We start from the raw sequence: 12,841 nt of genomic DNA, 5'->3' as shown, positions 1-12,841 counted from the left end.
GAGCAGCCACTGCCCATCTGTCAGTGGAGACTTGCATGTTGTTAGGATGCTGAACATGTTTCAGTGGAGCTTCCAGACCAAGACAGACTAGAAAGAAAGGCCTGACAATCTACTTCTGAAAATCAGCCAGTGAAATCCCTGTGGTTCACAATGAGCTAATCCATAACCAATAATGGATATTGCATGGGACCTGGCAATGTTTCGTTCCATTGTACATGGGATCGCCTTGAGTTGGGGCTGAATTGACGGCTACTAACAACAACAACCCTGATAAAAATGCGTTTCTTTCTCACACCATGGGACTGCTCCTGGCTTTCCTGGGTAGCTTGCCTCCAAACACTGGCTCGGGCCCAGGCTCCTACCATATTGTTGCTCTGCTTTCCTCTAGGTCCTTGGAGGCCATGGTTCTATTCAGCCAGCAGGTGGGGGGAGAGAAAACATGAAGGCTTAGGTTTGTGGGGGGAGTTTTCAAGGCCTGAACCTGGAAGTAAGTCTTCACTTTTGCCCATATTCTGTTGGCCAGAATAGAGTCACATGGCCTACCTAACCATAAGGAAGGCTAGGAAATGTAGTTTAGCTGAGCAGCCAGCCATGTTTCTATGTTATTAAGCAGACTATGCAGGGGCAGTGGTGGCTCAGTGGTAGGATTCTTACCTTCTGTGTGGGAGATCCAGTTTCAATTCCCAGCCAGTGCATCCATGTGTAGCCACCACCCATCTGTGAGTGGAGGCTTGCATGTTGGCTATGATGCTGAACAGGCTTTCAGCAGAGCTTCCAGACTAAAATGGATGAGGAAGAAAGGCCTGGCAATCTACTTCTGTAAATCAGCCAATGAAAACTCTGTGGATCACAATGGTCCTATCTTGTCATGCATGGGGTCGCCATGAGCCGGGGCCAACTCATCAGCAGCTAACAACAAGAAGCAGCAGGCTGTGCCTGGCCTTCAGCCTCTGGCCTTTGACAGCACACCAAACAGCATCTTGTAGGTCTTAATCCTGAACATCTCCAGGATGCTGCCCTGGTGCCTTCACCAGCTCCTTCCTACTGTTGCAGCTCTGGCCTTGCTTCCTTTTGCCCTTCATTCCCTTCTTTAAGGATCAGCCAGTGCCTGGCCCAGAGTAAATCCTCAATAAAGACTTGTTGGGTGAATGAGTTGGTGAAAGAACAAACCTACAAGCCACTCCCCATAGCACAAGCGGGATGTAGGGAGCATCGGTGAGTCCAGCTGAAACGGAGGGGCCAGAGAAAGGTCTTGGGAGAAACACAGACCGTCCTAGCAGCACTTTGTTGGGCTTTAATTCATTTAGCAAGTGTTCTATAACATGCCAGACCCTGCACTCGGTTCGAGGGCCACCAAGATGAGTAGAACACAGTTTATGCCTTTTGAAGGTCCTCTGTTCAGTAGAGGAGAGACACCTGAACAAACATGAAATGCTAAGGGAGCATCTGGTCATGCGTGGGAGAGTTGGGAAAGTTCCAAGAAGGATGTGATATTAGACTCTGAACCCTGTTCTAGAGAATTGAGATTACCGGAAAGAGATTGCGCTGAAATAATGAGTGCTGCTCTTTCTACCTCCGCACCTCCAAGGACAAACATCAGGGAAGTGAGCTTCATGGCAGATTGTCAAAGAAGATAGTGTTAATAGGCCTTTTCTGCAAGATAAAGCCTGTTTGTTTTAAAGTTCTGAGTCTGAGTTCCTGCACGGCCATTGCCATCGTAGGCACTGATTCTTCAAGTTAAATTAGAGCTTCATTAAACTGGTATATCCATGCCAAGGCTCGCAATGCCGTTTCTCTGACTTTTTTCTTGTTAATGTTGGAAGAACCACTCTAGCAGAGTGGGGGGTTTTGAAACTAGGTGTCATGATGCAAACAGTTAACGCACTCCCTGCTAACTGAAAGGTTGGAGGTCCAAGTCCACCCAGAGGCACCTCGGAAGGAAGGTCTGGCAATCTACTTCCATCAAATCAGCCACTGGAAACCCTTTGGGGCACAGTTCTACCCTGACACACATGGGGGTGCCATGAGTTGGAGTCAACTCAGAGGCAACTTAGTTTCCTACGGCTGCAGCAGCAAAGTACCACACCTGAGTAGCTTACAAGAGCAAATTTATTGTCTCACAGTTCTGGAGGCTAAGAGTCCAAATCAGATGTCAGCTGGCCCATGCTCTCTCCAAAGGCTCTAGGGAAAGACCCTTTCTTTTCTCTCTAAGCTTCTGGTGGCCCCAGGCATTCCTTGGGTGCAGCTGCACAAGTCTGTCCTCACATGGCCGTCTTCCCTCTGTCTCTCTCTGTCCTGTCTTCTCTTTTATGAGGACATCATTATGATTGCATTAGGATCCACCCTAGCCTGGGTGGTACAAATCATTAACACACGTGACTGCTAACCAAAAGTTTGGAGGTTTGAGTCCACCCAGAGGAACCTTGGAAGAAAGGCCTGGTGATCTATTTCCAAAAAATGAGCCATTGAAAACCCCATGGAGCACAGCCATTGAAAACCCCGTGGAGCACAGTTCTACCCTGATACACATAGGGTCTCCAGGAGTCAGAGTTGACTCAGTGATCGTTGGCTTTGGCTGGTAAACACCGAAACGAAAACTTGGGGAAGGCAAGGTTGTTATTCCCATTTCACAGATGAGAAAACTGAGGCCGCACCTGGCAGCCCCAGAACTTTTCCGCATTCCCAGAGCATCTGCGGACTTTCACATGTCCCAGCTCTGCTCAGGCCCCTTCTTCTGCCTCCAGGGTCCATCTGAAAGAGAAAGGGGGGGCTTCCTTCTCATTCTCGGGGTCTTGAGAATAGCGTAGTGCCCCGTGTGTAGTAAACACTTGGTAAATGATCAATGAATGAGAAAGTGGGAAAACGAATATATTGAATATGAACACTGCAGCGTAAAGTAATTTAAGAAACAGTAGCCCATCTGCCGATCATGGGAGCAGCTGCCATCTGCCATGTCAGCAACTCCACAGGTGAGCCTAGGACGCACACAGCACACAGGGAGACTTTCAGGAATAATACGTAGACATTCGCAAAAAGCCCCAAACAAACCAGGTGCTTGTTTCTTAACTCGAGCTTGACTTGGTCCTATCCTGCAAATATAAAACCATATTTTGGGTAGGTATAAAAGTATCTTCCTTGTTAGAAAGAGAGTACTTAAGGTTGCTAATCGTTTCTCTGCATTGTATTCCTGTGACTCCTTAAGGTAAGGAAGTAAGTTTGAAATGCACGTGGACATTGGTGAATATGCTTTTTTCCGTCTGACTCCCTCCAGGTCTGATCATGCTCATTGGCTGGCTGCAAGGGAAGCAGCTACTCAGCATGTTCACCATCGGGGTCAGGTAAGGCCGCTGTGACCATCCTCGCCTCGTCAGCTTGTTAAATGGGCTCCCAGCGCTGCTGTCCACAGCACAGTCAGGGAACCAGGGACAAAATTAGGCCCACATATCTGTCACCCTTCCCCCAAATGCTAAGGGTTGTTTCTGATTTCTTGCCCCTACCTTCTGTTCCAGTATGCTCATCCCACTTTGCCGTGGAAAATGTGCAATTGAGAGAGTTCTTTTCTCTGTTGTACGCACGACTTTGAAAGGGTGAAGTTTTTCGGTTTTCTGTGGCAGCTTAAAGCCACTAGAAACCACTGAATCAGAAGGTAGAAATGACTGAATATCCAGTGAGAAAATTTCCAAAATAAATTGAGTTGTCGTTTTTAACACTTTATCCCTAACCCCCATACATTGAGAGGCATGCAAGATGATCCATGATACTACTTTTCCTGGCCCCTTCGAGTCTGTATTAGTTTGTGGGTTAACTTTTTTATTATTATGAAAAGTGTGCAGATACATGTAAAAATGCCCTTCCCACGCCACATAGGGATAAAGTCCCTGTAATAACCCTGTGTAAATGTTTGCTTAGTTCATCCCGTCAGCCAGTACCATAAAACTGCAGGTGTCTTCCTGCTGTCACCAAGGAAACCAGGCACAACCCCTTGACCAAATTCAGTAATCTTGGTTTATATAACTTGTCCCAGAATGTTCCCTGGTCGCTGGGGTGAAAGGTCACCATTCAGGTACCATATTTCTTTGATTCCAAGAAACACATTCTTTTTCGTATTTTCACGGCTCTGAAATCTAACCATTGCTTCTATGCGCCGTGAGGAGAAAGCATCATGACACTGATTGACTGGTAGTGTTTTTCTTTCCTTAAAAAGGAGAAAGCACCTTGGATCATCTTGAATGTCACTCAGCGCATAGGGGTTAGGGATAAAGTGTTAAACAGGATGACACTCAATTTATTTTGGAAACTCTCTCACTGACCGTTCTGTGCCAGGTCCCCTCCCCTGTGTCAGGACCTGCGACACTTCCCAAATGGTCCTCTGGAAGCCCTGCACTGGGACATGGGGGTGGTGAGACTCAAGGCACAGAGCTCAGTGAAGCAGGTGCTCGCTCATCTCCAGTCTGCCCCCCTGGGGGCCGGAGGTCAGTGAAAGGTCATAAACCAGGCAGCCCCAATGCCCTGGGAACAGAAGGAATCCCTTTGTAACATCCTGTTATGTGACTAACGAAAGCAGCCCACAGGAGGGGCCATCCCTATCTGTCTTAGTCATCTAGTGCTGCTATAACAGAAATACCACAAGTGGATGACTTTAACAAACAGAAATTACTCCCTCACAGTCTAGGAGCTGAAAAGACCAAATTCAGGGTGCCAGCTCCAGCGGAAGGCTTTCTCTCTCTGTCAGCTCTGGGGGAAGGTCCTTGTCACCTTCCGCTGGTCTAATAGCTTCTCAGCGCAGGGACCCTAGGTCCAAAGGACCCTCTGCTCCTGGCACTGCTTTCTTGGTGGTAGGAGGTCCCTCTGTCTCTCTGTTTCCCAGAAGAGTTTACTTAAAGATACAGCCTAATTTTGTATATTGAGTCCTGCCTCATTAACATAACTACCTCTAATTCTGCCTCATTAACATCGTAGAGGTAGGATTTATAACACAATAGTAAAATCACATCAGATGACAAAATGATGGACAATCACACAATACTGGGAATCATGTCCTGGACAAATTGACACACATTTTTGGGGGGCACAATTCAATCCATGACACCATCCAAATTCCCAAGAGGGACTCTCATTGGCTCAACTTGAGTCACATGGTCTCTTCTCATCCAGTCAACCATGGCTATGGTGGGGCCGGCGGGGGCTAGGGGTGCCCATGGTGCAGAAACAACTGGAGGGGTCATGAAGAGGAGAGCAGGCAATCCTAAACATATCTACTGCAATAAACAAAGGCCTTGACTTCCCTCAACTCTTAGTTTCTTCTTTTGGCTTCTTCACAGGAACTACCTAGGTCACTTAAACCTGTTGCCGTTGAGTCAATTCCTACTCGTAGCAACCTGAGGACAGGGTAGTTTCCTAGGCTGTAATCTTTACGGAAGCAGGCTGTGACATCTTTTTCCTGCAGAGCAGTTGGTGTATTCAAACCACAGACCTTTCTGTTAGCAGCTGAGTGCCTAACCACTACACCACCGGGGTTCCTTCCCTAGGCCACTAGAATAGTAAGTGAAACTCAAGGAGCCCAGGGAGTGCCCTTGGAAATGAAAATCCACTGCCCACAGATGTCCTGATTCCAGAAATTGCTTTCACAGGGCCAAAAGACTTTTCAATAAATGAGAATAATTTAAATGCAGAAGCACTCTGAGTGATGTCAGCTGACTAATTCACACTACTGTGGGTGTCTGATAGAAGAGGTCCCTTCCCAAGAGCAGGTGTTTGCAGGAGAGGAGCTCAGGGCTGATGAAGTAGGCAGGGGCATCATGGGGTTGGGAATGGAGACTAGAAGTGTGGGGGGAGGTGGTGCTAGGGACACAAAGACAAACTTCATCAGCTCAACAATGTTGCCACGCTCAGCTGGGATTCACATGGTCCTCACGTAACTGAGGTAACCCATCTGACTTCTCCCCCAGCTTGGCCGTGGCTGCCATCCCAGAGGGCCTGCCCATCGTTGTCATGGTTACACTGGTTCTCGGAGTGCTGCGGATGGCCAAGAAGCGGGTCATTGTGAAGAAGCTACCAATCGTGGAGACACTAGGTGAGTGACACCAGCTGGTGTGAATTCTGACAAGTTGGACCAAGTGGACGTTTCAGCATTGTGGTGACTCAGCCTGGGTCTTTCATAAGCCTGAGAGTTGGTGGTGACGACTTCTTTTTCAGTAAACTCCGATGGGGGGTTTAATTGTCCCAGGTTGCTGCAACGTCATCTGTTCTGATAAGACGGGAACTCTGACAGCCAATGAGATGACTGTGACCCAGCTTGTGACATCTGATGGGTTCCACGCCGAGGTGAGTCCCACGAGAACTGATGAGGTTTAAGAAGACAGAGGTCTGCCCTGCCAGACCCTTTAGTTCCTAGACAAGACACATGGAAATGTCTAAAAACCAAGGAAGAAGTAAATTTGAGTTATCATAAAATGTGACTTAAATGGCATATTTTATTATTTTTTGAACATCATAAAGCTAACATAAGCACATTATAAAATTTAAAATGTAAGATAGAAAACAACTACCCATCACCTTCCATGACGAACTAACCGTGATCGGTCCATTCGTTTTTCTGTTGCTCTTCTGTGTGTTCGGCACAGTTGTAAGCTCCCAGAACATGACATTTTGTATCCTGCTGGGTTTTTTTTCCACAAAGCTTCCTAGATCAGGGGTTGGGCAATTGCCTGTGGGCCATAGCCTGTTTTAGAAAAGAAATTTTTATTTAGAAAAGAAAGCCACAGCCATTTGTTTGTGTGTTGCCTTGTGGCTGCTTTTGTACTGTAATGGCAGAGTTGAGTTAGTTTCGATGAGACCGTATGAGCTGAAAGCCTAAAATATTTGCTATCTGGCTGTATACGAAAGAGCCCTGGTAGCACAGTGGTTAAGCACTTGGCTGCTAACCAAAGTCCATGATTCAAACCCACCAGCCACTCCTCGAGAGAAAGGTATGGCAGTCTGCTTCCATAAAGATTACAGCCTTGAAAACCCTACGGGGCAGTTGTACTCTGTCCCATAGGGTCGCTATGCACTGGAATTGACTCAGTGGCAACAGGTTTGGTTTGGTCGAGTTTGGCTCTGTAAGAAAAAGTCTCCTGATCCCTGTTCTGAAGCAGAAGTATTCCTGTATGCTATTACTTAGTTTTCTCAACCATAGTTTTTACTGGTTGTAGAATGTTCCATTGAGCAGACATTGCAATTTGCTAAAGCATGGCGGTATTGTTAGTCGACAAAGTTTTTTAATTAGTATCTAATCCTGCAGGGAACGTCTTCATACACAAAGCTAGGTCTGTGTTTAGGATTTTGCCCTTGGGCTTGATCCCCAGGAGATAGATTTTGGGTCAACAGGGTGACGATATGACTAGTGACAACCTTCCGTCTGACTTCCCCTGCAGGTCAGCGGAGTTGGGTATAATGGCAAAGGGAGCGTGTGTCTTTTACCATCCAAGGAATTACTTACAGAATTTTCCAACGTCTCAGTGGGAAAATTAGTGGAGGTAAGTGTCGAAAGTGCCATGGTTTGAATGTGCATTTAAGATGGGGTTTATGGTGATTCTCTGAGAAGATAAATAGCAATTGGACCAACTCATTCTTGATGACAATTGGGCCACCCCAGGGTTTAGGGGTGCAGAGTTATAGTGCTGGAAAAATACCCAAAAGAGGTAAGAGAAGAGCTAGAATGCTTTCCACCGTCACTGTCTGCCGAAGAGGCCATGAGGGAGCCCGCAGGGAGTAGGTGCTAAATGGATGTTGGAAGATAAGTGCTTGACAAATAGTCCCTATTGTTATTGTTGGGGGCAGTAGTGATTCAGTGGTAGAATTCTCACCTTGCGTGTGGGAGACCTGGGTTTGGTTCTTAGCCCACTCCGCAGCTAACAACACTGGGATGGTTATTAATGTTAACTGCACTCACCTGCACTCTGCCCGTTGCTCCTCTCCACACAGTGGGGCCTCTGAGCCTGCTTGCTCTGCCACGTTCAGTTAGCCATCACTTGGCACGGTCTCCACCACCAAGGCCCCCCTTCGTTGTCACGGCATCTGTGAAGTCACTCCTGTTAACTCAGTTTTGCAGATTAAGGAACAGGGGTTTGGAGAGGTCAGTGAGTGTCCAGAGCACTGGGACAGTTAAGGAAGAAAGCTGGGATCCCCCCATGTTCTCATTTGTTGGTTTGCCTTTACTTTTTATAAATTATTATCTTATTGAGATATAATCCACATACTGTAAAACTCACCCTTTTAAAGTATACAGTTCAGTGGTCTTTATTATATTCACAGAGTTGTGCAGCCATTGCCACTACCTAATTCCAGAATATTCCCATCACCCCCAAAAGAAAGCCTGCACTGGTTAGCAGTCACCCCACCTCACCCCACACCTGTAGCCTCCAGTCTACCTGCCTTCCCATGGCAATGACTTTGTGGGAACTGACACTCAGCCTTGTTAGTCACTGTTGAGTTGACTCAGACTCGCGGTGACCCCATGTACAACAGAATGAAATGTCGCCTGGTCCTGCATCATCCTCACTATTGCTGGCATGTTCAAGTACATCGTTGCAGCTGTCGTGCCAGTCCATCTCACCGAGGGTCTCCCTCACCCTCGCTCGCCCTCTGCTTCACCAGAAACAATGTCGTCCTCCAGCAAGTGATTCCTCCTGGTGATGTGTCCAAAGCAAGAAGCCGGACAGTGTCTGCTGTTGACTCATAAAGGCTTTCATTGACCGACTTACAGAAGTAGATCACCAGGCCTTTCTTTCTAGTCTGTCTTAGTCTGGAAGCTGTGCTGAAACCAGTCCACGACCATGGGTGACCTTGCCGGTATTCAAAACACTGGTGGCATAGCTTCCAGCAGCACAGCAACTCACAGGCCGCCACAGTACCGCCAACTAACAGGCAGGTGATGGATCCATTAGAAGGTGGTCATTAAAGTCTAGCCCACACTCAAGGGAAATTAGGCTCCACCTTTTGAGGAGGGCAGTGTCAAAAAATCTGGGGGCATATTTTAAAACCAGCACACCCATCAAATAATTAGCAAATATTTACTGAGTTTATTTTGAAGAGTGAGTGTTGTCTCTCAGCTACAGTCCCCAAAAGTGGACCAAGTGTTCAGTGTCCAACTTGTTCCCTGCCTGAGGAAGCCCAGGCCCTTTGGAGTGCCAGCTACAAGTCCTCACTAGTGACACTAGGCCCTTCTCTCCCACAGGCAGGCTGTGTGGCCAACAATGCCATCATCAGGGAGAACACGGTGATGGGGCAGCCCACGGAGGGGGCCCTGATTGCCCTGGCGATGAAGGTAGGGGCTCTGGTGGTCTGCATTGGGCATTTTCTCGCTCTGAGCTGAGTTGGCAGCAGAATCCAAGCTCCCTCTGAGCAAACAATGGGAGGAAGGGCTGCAACCCCCTGCGGTCAAGGTTGCCAACGGGTGAGGGGGGCTCTGAGACATTGGGGGTGCATGGTATCCATCTGTCCCTCTTTGGTGGTGTTAATTTTTTATTGTGAAAATATATACAACAAAACATTTATCAATTCAACAGCTTCTGCATGTATAACTCAGTGACATTGTGCAACCATTCTCACTATCCTTTTCCAAATCATTCTACCACCAGTGACCTAAACTCAGTGTCTCCCTATTCCCCTATTCCCCCTCTCTCTCCCCACTGGTAACCCCTAATAATCTTTGGTTTCTATATATTTGCTTATTTCATGTAAGCAAGATCACACAGTATTTATCCTTTTGAGACTGACTTATTTTGCTCAGCGTGTTTCCTAGGTTCATCCATGTTGTGACAGGCATCAGGACTTCATTTCTCTTTATGGCTAAGTAGTATTCTGTTGTGTGTATAGACCACATCTTGTTTATCCAGTCATCTGTTAATGGGCATTGTGGTTGTTTCCACCTGTTGGCTATTGTGAAAGGTGCTGCAATAAACATTGGTGTACAGGTTTCTGTTTGCATTCTGCCTTCACTTCTTCTGAGTATATACCTAGGATTGGGATTGGTGGGTCATTTGGTAGTTCTATGTTCAACTCTTTGAGGAACTGCCAAACTTTTCCACAGTGGCTGCACCGTTTTACGTTCTCGCCAGCAATAGATAAGGTTTCCAGTTTCTCCACAACCTCACCAACACTTGTTTTCCATTTTTTGTTTATTTTTTATCATCGCCATTCTAATATGGGAGTGAGGTGGTATCTCATTTAGTTTGGATTTGCATCTTTCTAATGGCTAGTGATGTTGAGCATCTTTTCATACGCTCGTTGGCTATTCACATACCCTCTTCGGTGAACTGTCTGTTCAAGTCCTTTGCCCATTTTTTGATTGGGTTGTCTTTTTGTTGTTAAGCTGTAGAAGTTTTTTTAAAAATATATTTTGGATATTAGACCCTCTGATCTCCTCTTCAGATGCTTCTTAGAGCCTCATGTGCTCCCAGGCTCACCTCCCTCGTCATACCAGCTATGTCCACGTGTCCACCGTCCCTCTCCCTGGCACTAGATGCTGGCTTCTTCATCTCTGCATCCTGCTCATGTCATGGGGCTGCCACAGAGGGATGTTCTGAAGCCACTGCTGGGCAGGAGGACAAGTGGGGAGAATGAGTGCCTTTTATTAAGTCCCTGTAAAGGGAAATGTGGTGCTTCTCCCCAACACAGCAACAGTAAGAAACTATTACATCTTATTCTTTCCCTCCTACTTACAGAAGAAGATTCTCCCTGGAATGTGAATAATAAATAAGACTGAAACCAGTTGCTGTCGAGTTGATTCCAGCTCCTGGCAACCCCTGTGTATGTCAGAATAAGTGCGCTCTATGGTTTTCAATAGCTGATTTTTTGGAAGTTGATCACCAGGCTTTTCTTCTGAGGTGCCTCTGACCTTTCAGTTAGCAGCCAAGCAGATTAACTCTTTGCACCATCCAGGGACTCCGAATGGGACTTAGACCCCTCCCCCTTTGAAATAGTGCCAAGCCCTACTCTAAACTCCCCACTATCTATCAGGAGGATAGAGCAATTCACATACCCTCTTCGGTGAACTGTCTGTTCAAGTCCTCAGACAGGAGCGAAACCCTGGTACAGAGTCCCCACCTGCTTCCGCCACTGGGCTGGGCACACCACATGGGAAGGGCAGAGGTTCTAGAACTCTCTTTCCTTTATGTGTTATGATTTTCCTCTTTCACAGGTCTAAAAACATCTCAACAATTACTTTGGGGGCTTGGCCTAGGATTTTAGGATATACTTTGAGAATAAAATAAATAATAGCTGACACATATTGAGTGTCTCCTGTGTGCCAAGCACCATGTTGGGTGCTTTGTGCGTATTACCTCACTCATCCTCCAGCGACACTAAGAGGTTACGGCAGTGGTTTTCAACCATTTTTTTTCCATTGTTGTCCCCTCGCCACCACACCTCCCGCAATGGAATTTTAGGAACACAGATACCCTGTGCATCTGTTTAGGTTGTGTGTGTCTGTGTGTCTGTGTCTGTGTGTCTGTGCTTTATACATAGAGTAGGATTTCCTACTTCCCAGGAAGCCATTTTTGCCCCTTGGGAGCAGTGGGGGTGCATGGGTTAGGACTGGTTTACCGTTGGGAAAACTGAGGTTCGGAGCTGTCATGTAACTAGCCTGAGAGCTTTCAAGGAACAAATAAGTGTTAGCGCTGCCTTAGGACGCCGGGCTGTTGACCAGTGAGAGCTACCTCACTGGCCCAGAGGACACACGAGATTCCTTTTTGGGAAGTGGATACGGCTGCATGTCAACAGGAGCCCCTGGGTGGAGCAAATGTTTAACTCACTCAGCTGCTAACCGGGAGGATGGAGGTTTGAGTCCACCCAGAGGTGCCTCAGAAGAAAGGCCTGGTGATCTGCTTCTGAAAAATCAGCCATTGAAAACCCCATGGAGCACAGTTCTGCTCTAACACGCATGGGGGTACCATGAGTCGGAGTCAACTCTCTGGCAACTCAATGGTTCAAGTCTAGAACATTCCTCCCAACTGAACCCTAGGCTTTTATTTCTAAGTAGGTTTCAGGTAGAAGCTATTGCAGAAACCAGCAGGTTCTGCCTCTAAGACAAGAGACAAAAAACCAGTGATCTGCTCTTGGTGGGACATTTGAAAGCTCTGGGAGCTAAGTGCTTGGATTTCTCATCTGCCCTGAGATGGTTTGAATGAGGAATCTTTTCCGTCGACTGAGCTTTGCCTAGAGATTGCCTTTTCCTGACTCATCAAAAACCTCTCATTTTATTATCTTAGATGGGCTTAAGTGATAGTAAAGATTCCTATGTGAGAAGAAAAGAGATTCCATTCAGCTCGGAGCAGAGGTGGATGGCAGTGAAATGCAGCCCAAAGAACGAGGTGAGTTTGCCAGTCTGTCTGCCCCTTCGCCTCCCCCACCCGCAACCCCATGAAATCTAAACCAAAATACAGACATGAGGGAGAAGGCCTGGAGGTTCTGGGGCTTTATCTGTTGTTGTTGTTACATGCCATTGAGTCAATTTCAACTCACAGTGACCCCATGTGACAGAGGAACTGCCCCATAGGGCTTCCTCAGCTGTCATCTTTACAGGAGCAGATCACCAGGTCTTTCTCCCACAGAAGCCCTGGGCAGGTTTGAACTGCTGACCTTTTGGTTAGCAGCCAAGCACTTAACCATTTTGCCACCAGGGCTCCTTTGGACTATTTCTATGAGAGTCCAAATACATGAAAATATTGTTTATAAGTAACTAAAACTTCACATTATCTTGGGTCATCTACTGAACATTCTGTCTAAAACAGTGGTTCTCAAAGTAGGGTTCCCACCATGGTTTCAGGGGACATCTAAGTCAATTGGCATAATAAAATCT

The 12,841-nt window shown here is 46.9% G+C and overlaps 1 protein-coding gene across 1 annotated transcript in view; it reads left to right on the top strand.

Annotated features, from left to right (window-relative positions):
- ATP2C2 (ATPase secretory pathway Ca2+ transporting 2) overlaps positions 1-12,841 on the top strand; it is a 95,909-nt gene that overhangs the window by 70,578 nt on the left and 12,490 nt on the right. The window contains exons 14-19 of the mRNA XM_064273494.1: positions 3,272-3,338; positions 5,949-6,073; positions 6,227-6,324; positions 7,416-7,517; positions 9,218-9,307; positions 12,252-12,353. Coding sequence (XP_064129564.1) covers positions 3,272-3,338; positions 5,949-6,073; positions 6,227-6,324; positions 7,416-7,517; positions 9,218-9,307; positions 12,252-12,353 — 584 coding nt within the window. The remainder of the gene's footprint in view (positions 1-3,271; positions 3,339-5,948; positions 6,074-6,226; positions 6,325-7,415; positions 7,518-9,217; positions 9,308-12,251; positions 12,354-12,841) is intronic.

Source organism: Loxodonta africana, chromosome 21 (assembly GCF_030014295.1).
Source record: "Loxodonta africana isolate mLoxAfr1 chromosome 21, mLoxAfr1.hap2, whole genome shotgun sequence".
In the NCBI taxonomy this organism is placed as follows: Eukaryota; Metazoa; Chordata; class Mammalia; order Proboscidea; family Elephantidae; genus Loxodonta; species Loxodonta africana.
This window is presented reverse-complemented; position numbering and strand designations above follow the sequence as displayed.